Genomic DNA, 21239 nt, shown 5'->3' on the forward strand with positions numbered 1-21239 from the left:
TCTTTAATAATTTAGACTGGGATTTCAGTCATATATAAATTATATCACAATCACCTACAAATAACAGGGACGTTTTCACCTGTGTGTTTTACTGGAAAGAGATGAGGCAGATGATCTAGATCTCTCAGACCCATCACACATGTGCACTCACCTGTACTGATATTGTCACTGATTTCCTGCTTCACAGCTTCCAGTGGACTCTTTACATACAGATCATTTGTTTGTTCAGCATTAAGTGTAACTTCAGTCTTAACATCACCTGCAGAGATTATATAAATATGGTCCCATTTTAGCTTTTTAAAACTGCACAAGGAAGTTGTAATATTAGACACACACATGTGACCTTCATACTTTAGACACATCACACACATACACTCACTTGGTCCATGCACCACTCAGACACATCACACACGTACACTCAACTGCACAATGCGCCCCTTAGACAAATCACACATGTACATTCACCAATTCTGATATTGTCACTGATTTCCTGCTTCAGAGCATCCAGGTCATTAGTCTGGTCCGTATTAAGTGTGACTTCAGTCTTAAAATCGTATAAATATGGTCACAGTTTAGCACTGCACAAGAAAGTTGTAATATTAGACACACACATATATACACTCACCTGCGCCCTGCGTCCCTTGGACACATCACACACATACACTCACCTGTACCACACGTACACTCACCTGTGACCTGCTTCCCTCAGACACCTCACATGAATACATTTACATGTGCCTTTAATAGAAGCTTCAGAAACATGACAGGGTTATATATAAACTATAATTTATATATAAAATAATAACCCTGCACCCCTCAGACAGCATACACTCACCTGCACCCCTCAGTCACCTGTACCCTGCATCCCTCAGACACATCATAAACATATATTCACGTTTATCCTGCGTGCCCAAGACACATAATTCATGTACACCTCATCAGAGCCCGACATCCCTCAGACATGTCACACATGTACACTCACCTGTGCCCTGTATCCCTCAGACACATCACACACGTACACTCACCTGTACCCTGTATCCCTCAGACACATCACATACGTACACACATCTGTACCCTGTATCCCTCACACATCACACACGTACACTAACCTGTGCCCTGTATCCCTCAGACACATCACACACATACACTCACCTGTGCCCTGTATCCCTCAGACACATCACACACATACACTCTCCTGTGCCCTGTATCCCTCAGACACATCACACACGTACACTCACCTGTGCCCTGTATCCCTCAGACACATCACACATGTACACTCACCTGTGCCCTGTATCCCTCAAACACATCACATGTACACTCACCTGTGCCCTGTATCCCTCAGACACATCACACATGTACACTCACCTGTGCCCTGTATCCCTCAGACACATCACACACGTACACTCACCTGTGCCCTGTATCCCTCAGACACACACACGTACACTCACCTGTACCCTGTATCACTCAGACACATCACACATGTACACTCACCTGTACCCTGTATCACTTAGACACATCACACACGTACACTCACCTGTACTCTGCAACCTTCAGACATGTACCACACTTACACTCACCTGTGACCTGCTTTGCTCAGACACCTCACATGAATACACTTACATGTGCCTTTAATAGAAGCTTCAGAAACATGACAGGGTTATATATAAACTATAATTTATATATAAAATAATAACCCTGCACCCCTCAGACAACATACACTCACCTGCACCCCTCAGTCACCTGTACCCTGCATCCCTCAGACACATCATAAACATATATTCACATTTATCCTGCGTGCCCAAGACATATAATTCATGTACACCTCACCAGAGCCCGACATCCCTCAGACACGTCACACATACACGCCCCTGTGCTCTACTTATATTGGATGCATTACATGTAAACTCATCTGTGCCCTGCATCACTGAGACACGTCACACATGTACACTCACCTGTACCCTGTATCCCTCAGACACATCACACACGTACACTCACCTGTGCCCTGTATCCCTCACACATCACACGTACACTGACCTGTACCCAGTATCACTCAGAGACATCACACATGTACACTCACCTGTACCCAGTATCCCTCAGAGAAATCACACACGTACACTCACCTGTGCCCTGTATCCCTCAGACACATCACACACGTACACTCACCTGTGCCCTGTATCCCTCAGACACATCACACACGTACACTGACCTGTACCCAGTATCCCTCAGAGACATCACACACGTACACTAACTTGTGCACTGTATTCCTCAGACACATAACACATGTACACTCACCTCTGCCCTGTATCCCTCAGACATATCACACACGTACACTCACCTGTGCCCTGCATCTCTCAGACACATCACACACGTACACTCACCTCTGCCCTGTATCCCTCAGACATATCACACACGTACACTCACCTCTGCCCTGTATCCCTCAGACACATCACACACGTACACTCACCTGTGCCCTGTATCCCTCAGACATATCACACATGTACACTCACCTGTACCCTGTATCCCTCAGACACATCACACATGTACACTCACCTGTACCCTGTATCCCTCAGACACATCACACACGTACACACACCTGTGCCCTGTATCCCTCAAAAACATCACACAAGTACAATCACCTGTGGACTGTATCCCTCAGGCACATCACATATGTACACTTACCTGTGTCCTGTATCCCTCAGACACATCACACACGTACACTCACCTGTGCCTTGTATCCCTCAGACACATCACACACATACACTCACCTGTGCCCTGTATCCCTCAGACACATCACACACATACACTCACCTGTGCCCTGTATCCCTCAGACATATCACACACGTACACTCACCTGTGCGCTGCATTCATGAAGCACAAGTGGAATAAAACTGTTAACGTTACCCTTAGTGTGATCTTGTGCAGAATCATCATTAGAGACATGAAGCTTTCAGATAGATTCAGAGAGAATACAATTTTAAACAACTTTCTAATTTATTTTTATTATCTAATTTGTTTTGTTCTCTTGGTATCCTTTGATAACAAGAGAATGAAGAAAATTAGATTATAGAAGTAAATTGGAAAGTTATTTAAAATTGTATTCTCTCTAAAACTATCTGAAAATTTCATGTGTCTGATGATTGTGCACAAGGTCACACTAAGGGTAACGTTAACAGTTCTGTTCTTCATTCTATGGGGCCTAGTTATCAAGCCGTCAACCTCAAATATGCTGGAATTCCGCAACGTATTTGTGGCGAGGCTGATTCGCCTTAGTTATCAAAGGCTAGAGACCGTCAAAAGTAGAATTTTGTGACGTAAACTTCGATCCGCCGGACTCAGTCCGACACAGATCGATTCTTACGTCACTACAGATGTTCCGCACAAAAGTGCGGCAAAATCTGACTACTTTTGCTAGTTATCAAAAAACTAGCAGGTACGCTCGGCACTTTTACGGCCCAGCGTACCTGGTATTTAAACCGCAACCCTGGAGGCGGCGGATCCCATAGGAATCAATGGGTGTCTAACCATAGCGAAAGTACAAGTTCGCTGCTGCCAGACATCCCATTGATTCCTATGGGAGATGTCTACACCTAACACCCTAACATGTACCCCGAGTCTAAACACCCCTAATCTGTCCCCCCTACACCGCCGCAACTAAATAAAGTTATTACCCCCTAAACCGCCGCTCCCGGAGCCCACCGCAAGCTACTCTATACATATTAACCCCTAAACCGCCGCTCCCGGAGCCCACCGCAAGCTACTCTATACATATTAACCTCTAAACCGCCGCTCCCGGAGCCCACCACAACTATAATAAATGTATTAACCCCTAAACCGCCGCTCCCGGAGCCCACCGCCACCTACATTATACCTAGTAACCCCTATCCTGCCCCCCCTATACCGCCGCCCTCTATAATAAAGTTATTAACCCCTATCCTGCCGATCCCGTACCTCGCCGCAACTAAATAGTTTAACCCCTAAACCGCCGCTCCCGGACCCTGCCGCAACCTATATTAAATTTATTAACCCCTAATCTGCCCCCCCTACACCGTCGCCACCTAAAATACATTTATTAACCCCTATCCTGCCCCCCACTACACCGCCGCCACTGTAATAAATTTATTAACCCCTAAACCTAAGTCTAACACTAACCCTAACACCCCCCTAACTTGAATATTAATTAAATAAATCTAAATAATATTTCTCTTATTAACTAAGTTAATCCTATTTAAAACTAAATACTTAACTTTAAAATAAACCCTAATATAGCTACAATATAAATAATAATTATATTGTAGCTATCTTAGGATTTATTTTTATTTTACAGGTTTTCAATTTATTTTAACTAGGTACAATAGCTATTAAATAGTTATTAACTATTTAATAGCTTACCTAGCTAAAATAAAGAGAAATGTACCTGTAAACTAAAAACTAACCTAAGTTACAATTACACCTAACACTACACTATACTTAAATAAATTATTCCTATTTAAAACTAAATACTTACCTGTAAAATAAACCCTAAGATAGCTACAATATAATTAATTATTACATTGTAGCTATCTTAGGATTTATATTTATTTTACAGGTAACTTTGTATTTATTTTAGCTAGTTAGAATAGTTATTAAATAGTTATTAACTATTTAATAACTACCTAGCTAAAAGAAATACAAAATTACTTGTAAAATAAATCCTAACCTAAGTTACAATTAAACCTAACACTACACTATCATTACATTAATTAAATAAATTAACTACAAATAATTACAATTAAATACAATTACATAAACTAACTAAAGTACAAAAAATAAAAAAAGCTAAGTTACAAAAAATAAAAAAAATAAGTTACAAACATTTTAAAAATATTACAACAATGTTAAGCTACTTACACCTAATCTAAGCCCCCTAATAAAATAACAAAGCCCCCCAAAATAAAAAAATGCCCTACCCTATTCTAAATTTAAAAAGTTCAAAGCTCTTTTACCTTACCAGCCCTTAAAAGGACCTTTTGTGGGGAATGCCCCAAAAGAATTCAGCTCTTTTGCCTGTAAAAGAAAAATACAACCCCCCCAACATTAAAACCCACCACCCACATACCCCTAATCTAACCCAAACCCCCCTTAAAATAACCTAACACTAATCCCCTGAAGATCATCCTACCTTGAGTCGTGTTCACTCAGCCGAGCAGCGATGGAACCGAAGAGGACATCCGGAGCGGCAGAAGTGATCATACAAGGGGCGCTGAAGAAATCTTCCATCCGATGAAGTGATCCTCCAAGCGGCGCTGAAGAAGTCTTCCATCCGGGCGATGTCATCTTCCAAGAGGCGCTGAAGAAGTCTTCTATCCGGGCGATGTCATCTTCCAAGCCGGGTCTTCAATCTTCATCCCGCCGACGCGGAACATCCTTCTTTACCGACGGACTACCGACGAATGAAGGCTCCTTTAAGGGACGTCATCCAAGATGGCGTCCCTTCAATTCCGATTGGCTGATAGGATTCTATCAGCCAATCGGAATTAAGGTAGGAAAAATCTGATTGGCTGACTGAATTAGCCAATCAGATTCAAGTTCAATCCGATTGGCTGATCCAATCAGCCAATCAGATTGAGCTTGCATTCTATTGGCTGATCGGTTGGATAGGGGTTAATAACTTTATTATAGAGGGCGACGGTATAAGGGGGCAGGATAGGGGTTACTAGGTATAATGTAGGTGGCAGCGGTGTCCGGGAGCGGCGGTTTAGGGGTTAATACATTTATAAGAGTTGCGGCGGGGTCTAGGAGCGGCGGTTTAGGGGTTAATGTAAATAATTACAATTAAATACAATTACATAAACTAACTAAAGTACAAAAAATAAAAAAAGCTAAGTTACAAAAAATAAAAAAAATAAGTTACAAACATTTTAAAAATATTACAACAATGTTAAGCTACTTACACCTAATCTAAGCCCCCTAATAAAATAACAAAGCCCCCCAAAATAAAAAAATGCCCTACCCTATTCTAAATTTAAAAAGTTCAAAGCTCTTTTACCTTACCAGCCCTTAAAAGGACCTTTTGTGGGGCATGCCCCAAAAGAATTCAGCTCTTTTGCCTGTAAAAGAAAAATACAACCCCCCCAACATTAAAACCCACCACCCACATACCCCTAATCTAACCCAAACCCCCCTTAAAATAACCTAACACTAATCCCCTGAAGATCATCCTACCTTGAGTCGTGTTCACTCAGCCGAGCAGCGATGGAACCGAAGAGGACATCCGGAGCGGCAGAAGTGATCATACAAGGGGCGCTGAAGAAATCTTCCATCCGATGAAGTGATCCTCCAAGCGGCGCTGAAGAAGTCTTCCATCCGGGCGATGTCATCTTCCAAGAGGCGCTGAAGAAGTCTTCTATCCGGGCGATGTCATCTTCCAAGCCGGGTCTTCAATCTTCATCCCGCCGACGCGGAACATCCTTCTTTACCGACGGACTACCGACGAATGAAGGCTCCTTTAAGGGACGTCATCCAAGATGGCGTCCCTTCAATTCCGATTGGCTGATAGGATTCTATCAGCCAATCGGAATTAAGGTAGGAAAAATCTGATTGGCTGACTGAATCAGCCAATCAGATTCAAGTTCAATCCGATTGGCTGATCCAATCAGCCAATCAGATTGAGCTTGCATTCTATTGGCTGATCGGTTGGATAGGGGTTAATAACTTTATTATAGAGGGCGACGGTATAAGGGGGCAGGATAGGGGTTACTAGGTATAATGTAGGTGGCAGCGGTGTCCGGGAGCGGCGGTTTAGGGGTTAATACATTTATAAGAGTTGCGGCGGGGTCTAGGAGCGGCGGTTTAGGGGTTAACACATTTATAAGAGTTTGCGGCGGGGTCTAGGAGTGGCGGTTATGGGGTTAGTAACTTTATTTAGTTGCGGGAGGCTCCGGGGGCGCCGGTATAGGGGGTAGAACAGTATAGTATAGTGTGGGTGCTTAGTGACAGGCTAGCAAAAAAGCTGTAAAAAAGCCGAAGAGCAGCGAGATCGGATGAGTGATAACTCTCACAGTCCGCTGCTCATCGCCCCGTACTTGGTGCGCGGCTTTTTGACAGCTTTTTTGATAACTTAGGCGAATTTTTGCAGGTCCGTGGTGGCGATGTGAGGCAAGCTTAGGCGGGCGTATTGGGCCGGCGAAGGCAGGAAAAGTAGACATGTTGATAACTACCCCTCTATCTCTGAATCATGAAAGAAAATGAAGGGTTTCATGTCCCTTTAACGAGGCTGACATTTATTTAGCAGAGCCTATACTTTGAATGAAGAGCGCAGGATTTGCTACTAACGCTCATATTACATTGGCGACATAAGTGTTACACTCGAGCACATTACAAAATAGCACTGGAAACTTAGTGCTTTTAGAGACCTGAAGTAAAATGTAAAAAACTAAACTTTCATGATTCAGATAGAGAGTAATTTTTTTTATTTTTTTTTTAATATCAATTTTTTTATTGAGGAAAAAATAAGTATACAAGTGTGTACAGGACATATAAAGTCAACCATATAGCAATCATTTGATGTACAAGAATAATGCTAATCCTCATTTTTCTACCCCTAATACCATCATTACAGACCGCTTTTGGACCCTTTCTGCTTTCTTGCGAATGTCCAGGGGGTTATATTATACCTACATAACACTAGAGAAACAAAAACAAAAAACAAACAGAAAACAATATGCATCTTAAGTAAAATAGAAAAAGTATATAAAGCATAACATCTTTTGATATTATAGATGCATAAACCGGAGCTGGTCTCCACATTTTAACTAGACTCTCACATAAACATTTGTATGGCCTTCGTAACTTCTTAAGACATACAGATAATCAACAAGGAGACCGTAGCTGCATCTCCCTTATCCTGCTGCTTTGTATGCTTTAAATTAGCTATGTTTATATTCTACATGTAAAAAGTAGTGCGCTATTTCTGAGTCAAGATTCCAGGCAGTGTTTTATATTGAGCCAGAACTAAGCAGTTTTTCCTAAGGTGCACCAACAGTGTTTGGCTCCTTTCCTTACAAGTGTAAAGTTTATTGCTGTGAACCCAGGAGCAGCCCCAGCCAAGGCTATATTCTGCATATGTGATCCCTCTCAGGCTGTTAAAGTCCCTATGGGGGCCTCCCCTTCCCCCGGAGATAGCATTCAGGGTCACAGAACAGTGTTGCTAACATTTCAGCGCCTCCCAAGGAAGAATATTTATCAAACCACGCAGCTAGTGTCTAAATAAATACATGCATAACAACTCTTAACAATTATATTTTAGAAAGGACACGTAAACAAAGAAAACAAACTTGATTAATACTTATTTTGTCATTTTCTTTTATCGATGTTTGTCCGTACCCAGCCAGCCCTCATGAAAAAATTAGCCCCCTTCAAAATGTGACAGAAAGGGTAAATCAACCTCTGTGACCGCCATACTAATGTGCGGTGTATCATCAACACATCTTTTCCCCTGGTTAGTATAGTTCATGTCCGGGTGCTCACACAGGGCCATCTTGGAGTATAGATCAGGTGTAATGCCCGGCTTCATAGCTAGTCCTCCTTCATAGAATGCGGTGTCCGGGGTCTTGCTCGGATGGGTTATTTGAGGCAGGAAACTAGATGCACTTACAGCCGCAAATACAGTGTATCCCTGCTTCTGTCGCTTGTAGAAGCTGGTTCCCCACACATCCCTGTGTGTTGTGGCGGTGTCGGAAGTTGTCTGTTGGCAGTGGCGTGGGATAAACTCCATTTTGGGTCGACATGCAGAGTTTTCCCGCCTCGAGGGTTCCAGAGAGTAATTTTATACAACTTTACAATGTACTTCTGATACCAAGAGAATGAAACATATTTTGTTATCTTTTGTTGAAGGAGCAGCAAAGCACTACTAGGAGCTAGCTGTACACATCTAGTGAGCCAATGAGAAGAGGCATATATGTGCAGACACCAAGCATCAGCTAGCTAGTAGTGCATTGCTGCCCCTGAGCCTACCTAGGTATACTTTTCAAAAAAGGATACCAAGAGAACACAGAAAATTATATAATAGAAGTAAATTGGATAGTTTTTTAAAACGTATGTTTAAAATGTTTATATGTACAATAAAACAAGTATAATATATTAAAATCAACTATTTCACTCATAGTTATACATATTTAACACAAAACAAGGTTTATTATTGAAATCAATGTTCTAACAGTGATTTAAAGGGATATGGTCTATGATCTGGTGCACAAAGGTGTATATATGTGTGTGTTTTTATTTAAATATGTATAAATATACAGATGTCTATGGGGAAAGGGACTCAGCGAGGTCACAATATCCAACCGCTAGATATTACCGTGCCTGACGCTTTGGCTATTGCTGTAACATTTTACTTTAAACTTGTAATACGAGTACAAGAATAGGAGCACTATGGATTTAACTTGAGCAGTGTTAGCACTCAGTAGTGATTATATTTTTGGGCTTTATTTGTAATCTAGCCCTTAGTTATTCATACATGAGCTGCTCACTGACTTGTGTCTGCTGTGTAACCATCTGAGAAATATAACTTATTTACATGAGACAAAATGTCACCATCACAGAATATTCCCTTTACTTAACCCCTTAATGACAGACGTACCCTGTACGTCCATGGTCATTAAGGGTTTAACTAGCGCAGCTTCACCGGAGGCAAGACCTGCGCTATATCCGGCGGATATTTGAGGGTAATGAGTTAATTAGTGCAAATCACCTGTAGCCATATTGATAGGAACTTCATCCTCCTCAGTCTTCACGTGATCACACACATATGGTTCTGCTCCGTACTCAACTGCTGAGCCATCTGAAGGTGTCACAGTCATATGGCCTGTACAATAAGAATACACATGCATATGTGTAAGTTATTTGTAGTGCTCATGGGATATATAAATTTCTCTCTCATTATATATAAATACAAATCATGTGATGATTCAAAAATGACTATTATTTAGTAGACTATCACACTTACTATGCACACTCACCTGTAACCCACATACCTCACACACACAATATATGTGCACACTCACCGGTAACTCACTTACCTTACATACAATACATGTGCACACTCACCTGTAACCTGTGTCCCTCAGACTTAACACACAAGCACACTCATCTGTATCCTGTGTCCCTCAGACACACCACACGTGCACACTCACCTTGACTGATACTGTCCCTGGTTTCCTCATCTGGTGCTTCTAGCTGATGCCTCACACACAGATCTTCTGTTATCTCAACTTTCACTATATCAGCGTTATCTTCATCTGTACAAATAAAGCAGATTCAGTTTTTATATCACATGATCTAGTTTTTTTTATAACTTTACCATAAAACAGTTTGTTTATTTCCCTGACAGACAATAGCACCAAATTCACACATTCTCCTCCTTTCACCTCTCATCCTATTTTTTTGTGAGCCTCTATGATCCAGTATAAAACTACAACATGAACTAAACAAGGGTTAAACTCATTGAGTTATGGGGAGGCGGAGCCAACTAGCGACCAAGATGGTCGCATCTCATGGGAGCTCTGAGCTACAAGTAATCTAATGTACTTTATTACTGCCTATAAATGGAACAAATTATATACGGAGGACTGGAAATAGCCCAGGGGAGTCTGGTACACACTAAGTGGTGACTGTGGTGTCCGGAGAACTAAGGTGCACTGAATATTTATACCGGAGCAGATTGCAACGCGCAGTGAGATGCCGCCATAGCATACTGATTGCCTACGCATTCAGCTCAACTACAGATGGCTCACAACACACTGATGACATTACAGGTGACCACCATGCCCCTTACTGCGTTGAAAGAAAATATTGCACAGATGCTACAAGCGAACTTCTCGAAACTGGAGTTTTGCTAGAGGCCTTTGGTGGTGTTTGTGGAAGCGAGGACCCAAGTACACCTAACTCACCTCAATCATCTACAGCTACGGTACATGGAATATTGGTGTCTTATGAAACAGTAGACACTGATCACACAGTGACTTTCCGTGGAGGGGACAGTCCAGAGGAGCACTATAGCCTGGTGTTAACCCCAAAGAAAACCACATGGCGCACCCATGAAATAGATCCTGGGGCTCGCTTTGCTCCGCATTTTTGTCTGGCCCAGCTGCAGGTTCATTGCAATGCGGTGAAAAATATAGACCTACTACTAAGAAATTTTGAACTATTACTACTAACCTACCCTCCTAGGAATCTAATCTGCGACCCTTATGCTGATTTGGAATGGCTGCTGGATCCTTCAGCCCTAAAAGTGCGGTTAGGAGTGGGCTAGGATGGCAATTTGCGGTGTCTCTAGGACAGACTCCTCATGCTAAATCTATAGCATAAATTCTGACTTGGACTGATAACTGTTCTCCAACTCATGGACATCATTGTAGCAAAGTTGGGTATTAGCCGTTCTCTGCTTGTAATAAGAGACATTTCACTTTAAGTTTATGCACCTGTCTAACTTGACTAGTGTTCAGGTTATTTTATTTAGTGCTAGTTATAGTATCATTATTATGGAACAAACAACAGACAACTCTATGCCTGCAGTCTTTCACAAACCACTTATATGTAGGTCTCTAGACAAGATAATGCTCGAAAAATATTGGTTAGTTTACTCAGTTAGTGCCCTATTTTCAGTTCAATCTTGCTCATATATCATACCTTTGTTAACTAGGGCATGAGGATTTGATCCCTATATATATATGTGTGTGTATTTACATGTTAGGTTAAGCTGCAACAATTCAGTGTATAATCTTATTTTTAATGCGTTAACTCTGAGGCAATACCTTAACTTTATTTCTAATGTTTATACTGTTTAATATGCCTGTGACTGGTTGATTTATATTGTCTATTTGATCGTTTCCTACTCTGGGTCCCACTCTATGTCTAAATATTTCTTGCGATACCGTACATTGATAACCTCACAGTAACACTATTTCTGGGAGCGTTTTAGATTTGCACTGTCTACCCTCTCTATAGAATTTTCTAACAAGTCTCTAGACATCTCTCTATGCACTTGCTTACTTTTTAGTTTTATGTTACCTTAAAAATGTTAATAGCACAAAATGAGGATCATTATATATAACTATTTCATGAGGTTATGAATGGAATTGCTTAAGGAGTTGTTTGTTTTACCATATTTAGCCCACACTAAGCGATAGAGGCCCATTCTGCTCTCGGTGTTGGTCAGATGTCTTTTGTTATAATCTTAATCTATAGAGATTCTAGCCTCTTTGTTTCACTAAATTAAACTTCAGTCATAATCTGTCACATTTGTGGAGAGTACCTCCCACAGTACAAGTAACTATATAATGGTAGATAGTGAGCATTCATGAAGTGCTGCACCACATAGATAAGGTAATATGTGACTGTATTTATACCAGTGTGTTTTACAGCAAAAGCACGTATCATTCTTCTACTTTAACCCCAACTGTTCTTATTCTATAGTACAGCTTTCCTGTTAGATGTGAGGTTTAGAAAGAATGCACCTTGTTGTTTTGACTGCTTTCCATAATATAACAGCCATTTTACGATAAACACAGGTTGGAAATATTTGTTTGTTCCCCTAGGTATTGCTCTGGTGGCTACCAACTCCCCTACAGCCTGCTCACTATTGATTAGTCGTCTTAAATATCCCCAGTTTTGTGCTATCTAGATAGGTTAATATGTATTGCATTCTGTTTTATTCATTACACACTATATTGTTCTATTGTTATAAAGGGCTCTATCCCATAGAATGCTAACTGGAACTGTTTATCAAGTGACTAAGGTGTGTTCCAATGTTGAATCCAATACTGTTTGCAGCCTTAGCACTTAATTTTCCTGATTACTCACAAACTTTTTTCTTTTTGGTTTATTTAGCCTAAAAATATACCTTACACTATATCAAGACTTTTATATATGGGTTCCTCCTATAAGCTCTGAGCTGCTCATGATTAAAGAAACATAGCTCTAATACCATATATTAATGAGACAGAGCAGCTATCATTCTATATTTCAAAGCAAACAATAACTCACTGAATCCCGGTAGAAACTTGTCTTATTTTGTTTTTACTTGTTGGTTGGTAAGCTTTTGGGGTCTAGGGCGGTTAACCCCATTATAGCTTTCCCTACAGAAGTTACTAGTTTTAAAAGATATAACTTTCCTGTGGTTGCTGTATTATTCTATTACTTATCTATTTGTTTGCTTTTATGGACATGGAAATTATGTTAGGGGCAAAGCATTTCTAGCTTATAATCTAGTAAATGAATATTGATATTGTGAGCCCCCTCCTGTGAATCTATTTGCTGCGTCTATACATTATGAGAATGTTTGCCATGGTATCCATCACACCCTCTATAATAATGTATAAGACTGACCAAGCTTAGCATATTGTATTATCCCCTTTGAGTATATTCGGAAGGATGTTCCTCGCTGGGTATCTTCATAACAATGTTATTTTTGGAATATCCCTAAGGGCTTAGGCGTTAGCGGCCGGGAGGTCTGAGCCTTCTCACTCTTCTATTTGAAATCATGATTGATGGACTATATAGATTAGGGACTCCATACCCAGTGCAGGAATATAATCATTTAATGCTCAGATGCTTGGCTACTTTTCAAGTTTACTGAGACACAGCGGATATACATACATGTCCTGGATTCTCTACTTTCAGGGTGTATCATTGAGTGCATAGCTCATAATTTGAGGCTACGACCATTGCTTTACTGTAGTGTGCAGCTCTCCTGCTAAGTATTAGATATGTTTTTTACTGCAGGCTGGACCTGCACTGTAACCTTTGGGTATAGTTTCTCCTCCCAAATATATGCCTAGTTTAGCAGCTTCCTAGACTCTAATATGTTAAGTATAACATTACCCTAGCAAGAATTAGCTCATTTCTGTGTATCCACTTGTGATATATAGCTATGTTGTTCCGTCTTATTACAACTTGTCAGCCTCGAGCTGTGAAACCATAGTTTAACCGACCACCTCCCCACCCACACGCAATAATATACCACCTAGTTTAGGTGAATTCAATACGCGTTTTTTCTAGTCTATACCGCACCCTTAATCCTTTTCATATATGCAGCACACTTTATTGTTAACCTTTTGTTCTCTTTTTAAGCTTAACGAGATTATTCAACATTCCATATACTTCGAATTTAAGGTTTTAAGCATCTTATCCTAAATATTACATTAAAAGGTAAAAAAGGTTCTTCATTTAGGGTCCAGGAGTGGCCCTTCCACATTAATGTCTACCTACTTTGTACTATGCTTACTGCAATTGTATGGTCCATGAGTGGCCGTTCCAATCATATTGTGGGTATACTGTTTGAGCAACATTTATTACTTGCTTTGAGAATGTAATTTGTCATTTACCCATATTGTGTTTTTATCCGATTTGCTTGGTAACATATTCTCTAAAAATTTGTTTTACCTTATATTTTGTATTGACAATTACCCATTGTTTGTTTTGAAAAGAACCTCAATAAATAAAAAAAAACAAAAAACATTGTGTTATCTGCGCTTTATAAAGCAGACAGTAAACTAAAAGGGAGAGCAGTAAGTAACTGTGTGCACAGCCCCGGCAGACTCTCACGTATTACTACTCACCGGCAGGGAGGGAGAGCAGTAAGTAACTGTGTGCACAGCCCCGGCAGACTCTCACTTATTAGTACTCACCGGCAGGGAGGGAGAGCAGTAAGTAACTGTGTGCACAGCCCCGGAAGACTCTCACGTATTACTACTCACCGGCAGGGAGGGAGAGCAGTAAGTAACTGTGTGCACAGCCCCGGCAGACTCTCACGTATTACTACTCACCGGCAGGGAGGGAGAGCAGTAAGTAACTGTGTGCACAGCCCCGGCAGACTCTCACGTATTACTACTCACCGGCAGGGAGGGAGAGCAGTAAGTAACTGTGTGCACAGCCCCGGCAGACTCTCACTTATTAGTACTCACCGGCAGGGAGGGAGAGCAGTAAGTAACTGTGTGCACAGCCCCGGAAGACTCTCACGTATTACTACTCACCGGCAGGGAGGGAGAGCAGTAAGTAACTGTGTGCACAGCCCCGGCAGACTCTCACGTATTACTACTCACCGGCAGGGAAGGAGAGCAGTAAGTAACTGTGTGCACAGCCCCGGCAGACTCTCACGTATTACTACTCACCGGCAGGGAGGGAGAGCAGTAAGTAACTGTGTGCACAGCCCCGGCAGACTCTCACGTATTACTACTCACCGGCAGGGAGGGAGAGCAGTAAGTAACTGTGTGCACAGCCCCGGCAGACTCTCACGTATTACTACTCACCGGCAGGGAGGGAGAGCAGTAAGTAACTGTGTGCACAGCCCCGGCAGACTCTCACATATAACTACTCACCAGCAGGGTGGGAGAGCAGTAAGTAACTGTGTGCACAGCCCCGGCAGACTCTCACTTATTACTACTCACCGGCAGGGAGGGAGAGCAGTAAGTAACTGTGTGCACAGCCCCGGCAGACTCTCACGTATTACTACTCACCGGCAGGGAGGGAGAGCAGTAAGTAACTGTGTGCACAGCCCCGGCAGACTCTCACGGATTACTACTCACCGGCAGGGAGGGAGAGCAGTAAGTAACTGTGTGCACAGCCCCGGCAGACTCTCACGTATTACTACTCACCGGCAGGGAGGGAGAGCAGTAAGTAACTGTGTGCACAGCCCCGGCAGACTCTCACGTATTACTACTCACCGGCAGGGAGGGAGAGCAGTAAGTAACTGTGTGCACAGCCCCGGCAGACTCTCACGTATTACTACTCACCGGCAGGGAGGGAGAGCAGTAAGTAACTGTGTGCACAGCCCCGGCAGACTCTCACATATAACTACTCACCAGCAGGGTGGGAGAGCAGTAAGTAACTGTGTGCACAGCCCCGGCAGACTCTCACTTATTACTACTCACCGGCAGGGAGGGAGAGCAGTAAGTAACTGTGTGCACAGCCCCGGCAGACTCTCACGTATTACTACTCACCGGCAGGGAGGGAGAGCAGTAAGTAACTGTGTGCACAGCCCCGGCAGACTCTCACGTATTACTACTCACCGGCAGGGAGGGAGAGCAGTAAGTAACTGTGTGCACAGCCCCGGCAGACTCTCACGTATTACTACTCACCGGCAGGGAGGGAGATCAGTAAGTAACTGTGTGCACAGCCCCGGCAGACTCTCACGTATTACTACTCACCGGCAGGGAGGGAGAGCAGTAAGTAACTGTGTGCACAGCCCCGGCAGACTCTCACGTATTACTACTCACCGGCATCTGTCTCATCCTCTTCCTTCACATTTAATAGCCCAGTGCCCGGGTTTTCCTCTAGACGCCCTGTAATTACAGCAGGAATTTACCTGATAGAGCACAGTACAGGGTGTAACATAAACTTATATAACAGCAGTTTGTACTTTATGATTTAGTTTATTACACAATTAGTGAAAACCTAATCATTTAGCTAATAGCATCACACAAATAAATAAATCAGGGGTGCGTTTGTGTCTGTAGCACTATATGGCAGCAGTTTTACAAGAATGTTATCTATTTGCAAGAGCACTAGATGGCAGCACTATTTCCTGCCATAAAGTGCTCCAGTCACCTACATAGGTATCTCTTCAACAAAGAAAATCATGAGAACAAAACAATTCTGAAAATAAAAATAAAATGGAAACTTTTTTTAAACTTGTATTTTCTGAATTAAAAAAGAAAAATGTTGGGTTTCATATCCCTTTAAGTTAACAGGAACCAGCTATGGGTAAAAATAAACCAGCATCTTGGATAAGTGTAGTTATTTTGTATGTAACTCCTTGATCTCACACTCTCTGGTAAATGACCTCACATGAGAGAGTCTATAGCAGCGCACTGTGAGGTTTTACATGAGTGATATAATAAAAGCTACACAAATAAACCTAAAGGAAGAGCTTGCTGCATGATTTACTTTTGTATCTGTACCCACGTAACAGTTGTGGTTTGTGATATACACATTACAGGGCTAAGCAGGTGATCCTAATAGAGGAGTCAGCATGAAGTAAGCCCGGGAAGCTGGATAGCTAATAACACCGTATGAGAATTAGTCAAAATTAGTGCCATTCAAAAAAGGTGGAAAGGCCGGCTCAGAACTCCATAAAAGAGACAAATAGGAGTCAGCGTGTTGTGCGCAGCAGAGAGATCAGACAGACAAGCAGGATACTAGTGACAGGAAGTACCGGCTAGACACCATCACAATATTAGCAGCACCTCCAGCGCCGCACATACTTCTGCCCCCAGCTACGCACTGAAGAGCTGCACCATATTGTATATAATACGTTTATGTAACCAGCAGTAACAGAATATTAGCTGCCTCAGAGCCGCACATACTTCTGCCCCCAGCTACGCACTGAAGAGCTGCACCATATTGTATATAATAAGTTTACGTAACCAGCGGTAACAGAATATTAGCTGCCTCAGTGCCGCACATACTTCTGCCCCCAGCTACACACTGAAGAGCTGCACCATATTGTATATAATACGTTTATGTAACCAGCGGTAACAGAATATTAGCTGCCTCAGTGCTGCACATACTTCTGCCCCCAGCTACGCACTGAAGAGCTGCACCATATTGTATATAATAAGTTTATGTAACCAGCGGTAACAGAATATTAGCTGCCTCAGTGCTGCACATACTTCTGCCCCCAGCTACACACTGAAGAGCTGCACCATATTGTATATAATACGTTTATGTAACCAGCGGTAACAGAATATTAGCTGCCTCAGTGCTGCACATACTTCTGCCCCCAGCTACACACTGAAGAGCTGCACCATATTGTATATAATAAGTTTACGTAACCAGCGGTAACAGAATATTAGCTGCCTCAGAGCCGCACATACTTCTGCCCCCAGCTACGCACTGAAGAGCTGCACCATATTGTATATAATAAGTTTACGTAACCAGCGGTAACAGAATATTAGCTGCCTCAGTGCCGCACATACTTCTGCCCCCAGCTACACACTGAAGAGCTGCACCATATTGTATATAATACGTTTATGTAACCAGCGGTAACAGAATATTAGCTGCCTCAGTGCTGCACATACTTCTGCCCCCAGCTACGCACTGAAGAGCTGCACCATATTGTATATAATAAGTTTATGTAACCAGCGGTAACAGAATATTAGCTGCCTCAGTGCTGCACATACTTCTGCCCCCAGCTACACACTGAAGAGCTGCACCATATTGTATATAATACGTTTATGTAACCAGCGGTAACAGAATATTAGCTGCCTCAGTGCTGCACATACTTCTGCCCCCAGCTACACACTGAAGAGCTGCACCATATTGTATATAATAAGTTTACGTAACCAGCGGTAACAGAATATTAGCTGCCTCAGTGCCGCACATACTTCTGCCCCCAGCTACACACTGAAGAGCTGCACCATATTGTATATAATAAGTTTACGTAACCAGCGGTAACAGAATATTAGCTTCCTCAGCGCCGCACATACTTCTGCCCCCAGCTACGCACTGAAGAGCTGCACCATATTGTATATAATAAGTTTATGTAACCAGCGGTAACAGAATATTAGCTGCCTCAGCGCCGCACATACTTCTGCCCCCAGCTACGTACTGAAGAGCTGCACCATATTGTATATAATAAGTTTATGTAACCAGCGGTAACAGAATATTAGCTGCCTCAGTGCTGCACATACTTCTGCCCCTAGCTACACACTGAAGAGTTGCACCATATTGTATATAATACGTTTATGTAACCAGCGGTAACAGAATATTAGCTGCCTCAGTGCTGCACATACTTCTGCCCCCAGCTACGTACTGAAGAGCTGCACCATATTGTATATAATACGTTTATGTAACCAGCGGTAACAGAATATTAGCTGCCTCAGTGCTGCACATACTTCTGCCCCTAGCTACACACTGAAGAGTTGCACCATATTGCATATAATAAGTTTATGTAACCAGTGGCAACAGAATATTAGCTGCCTCAGCGCCGCACATACTTCTGCCCCCAGCTACTCACTGAAGATTAGAAGTAGAAAAGAGGGCGCCACATAGCGTGATACTGTTGACTCAAAGCAATGAGGGTGAATAATAATATAGGCTTACCGAAAGGTTATGCACCGTATTGTAACCGGTGCTAGCAGGCAGACTAACACTCTCAGTGGTTAGCACACTGGGTGGCCTCAGGTGTACTGCATACAGGTGATACTCTGCGTGGCTTAATTGGAAGTGCAAGAACGCAGTCTTTGACACGCAGTCTTTGACACACAAGCTGCACAGACGTTCTTGCACTTCCAATTAAGCCACGCAGAGTATCACCTGTATGCAGTACACCTGAGGCCACCCAGTGTGCTAACCACTGAGAGTGTTAGTCTGCCTGCTAGCACCGGTTACAATACGGTGCATAACCTTTCGGTAAGCCTATATTATTATTCACCCTCATTGCTTTGAGTCAACAGTATCACGCTATGTGGCGCCCTCTTTTCTACTTCTAATTTACAGAAATCTTCACTCCGAGGACCAGAGGAGCTTTGCCGCCTGTACATTTGGTTGTACATTACTTAGCCAGCACCATCCGTTTTCACGAAGGTTCATGGTTGGTGCATAGTTTCGATTGATTTTATTTCATTTCATTTTATAGCGCACCCCGTTCTCGGTTCCCCTCGGGGTTCCTCTTTAACTCACTGAAGAGCTGCACCATATTGTATATAATACGTTTATGTAACCAGCAGTAACAGAATATTAGCTGCCTCAGTGCTGCACATACTTCTGCCCCCAGCTACACACTGAAGAGCTGCACCATATTGTATATAATATGTTTATGTAAATAGCGGTAACAGAATATTAGCTGCCTCAGTGCTGCACATACTTCTGCCCCCAGCTACACACTGAAGAGCTGCACCATATTGTATATAATACGTTTATGTAACCAGCAGTAACAGAATATTAGCTGCCTCAGTGCTGCACATACTTCTGCCCCCAGCTACACACTGAAGAGCTGCACCATATTGTATATAATACGTTTATGTAACCAGCGGTAACAGAATATTAGCTGCCTCAGTGCTGCACATACTTCTGCCCCCAGCTACGCACTGAAGAGCTGCACCATATTGTATATAATACGTTTATGTAACCAGCGGTAACAGAATATTAGCTGCCTCAGTGCTGCACATACTTCTGCCCCAGCTACACACTGAAGAGCTGCACCATATTGTATATAATACGTTTATGTAACCAGCGGTAACAGAATATTAGCTGCCCCAGTGCTGCACATAGTTCTGCCCCCAGCTACGCACGGAAGAGCTGCACCATATTGTATATAATAAGTTTATGTAACCAGCGGTAACAGAATATTAGCTGCCTCAGTGCCGCACATACTTCTGCCCCCAGCTACGCACGGAAGAGCTGCACCATATTGTATATAATAAGTTTATGTAACCAGCGGTAACAGAATATTAGCTGCCTCAGTGCTGCACATAGTGACGTTGTCTGTAGACGCACACAGCTAGGTAAAAACAAACAATGCTTCTTATGTTATTACATTTACTTTTTTCTCTTAGTATCCTTTGTTTAAATTTAGCTCCTTCCCATGACAAAATATCTAAGTATGCTCAGAAGCGTGCACGTGTCTGGAGCACTGTATTTACTGCACACTGCTCAGCCTCCTTCAGTATACTCTCATGATAAACATTGTTGCCAAATATAAAGTTTGTTCTTGTGCTTATCTCAGTATGCTCTCATGACAAGCACTGCTGCCATATATACAGCTTGCTCCTCAACCTACCTCAGTATTCTCTTGTGATGAGCACTGCTACCATATATAAAGCACGCTCCTGAGTCTACCACAGTATGCTCTTGTGACGAGCACTGCTGCCATATATAAAGCACGCTCCTGAGTCTACCACAGTATGCTCTTGTGACGAGAACTGCTGCCATATATAAAAGCACACTCCTGAGACTACCTCAGTATGCTCTTGTAACCAGCACTGCTGCTATATATACAGCACACTCCTGTGCCTACCTCAGTATGCTCTCATGACAAATACTGCTGCCATATATACAGCACACTCCTGTGCCTACCTCAGTATGATCTCATGACAAACACTGCTGCCATATATACAGCACACTCCTGTGCCTACCTCAGTATGCTCTCATGACAAGCACTGCTGCTATATATACAGCACACTCCTGTGCCTACCTCAGTATGCTCTTGTGACAAGCACTGCTGCCATATATACAGCACACTGCTGTGCCTACCTCAGTAT

At 42.5% G+C, this 21239-nt stretch overlaps 1 protein-coding gene across 1 annotated transcript in view; it reads right to left on the reverse strand.

Annotated features, from left to right (window-relative positions):
- LOC128657063 (gastrula zinc finger protein XlCGF26.1-like) overlaps window positions 1-21239 on the reverse strand; it is a 46753-nt gene that overhangs the window by 20627 nt on the left and 4887 nt on the right. The window contains exons 3-6 of the mRNA XM_053711292.1: window positions 16254-16319; window positions 10173-10277; window positions 9731-9844; window positions 152-259 (exon numbers count right to left, since the gene is read on the reverse strand). Of these exons, the coding sequence (XP_053567267.1) occupies window positions 152-259; window positions 9731-9844; window positions 10173-10277; window positions 16254-16319 (393 nt within the window). The remainder of the gene's footprint in view (window positions 1-151; window positions 260-9730; window positions 9845-10172; window positions 10278-16253; window positions 16320-21239) is intronic.

Source organism: Bombina bombina, chromosome 4 (genome assembly GCF_027579735.1).
Source record: "Bombina bombina isolate aBomBom1 chromosome 4, aBomBom1.pri, whole genome shotgun sequence".
NCBI lineage: Eukaryota > Metazoa > Chordata > Amphibia > Anura > Bombinatoridae > Bombina > Bombina bombina.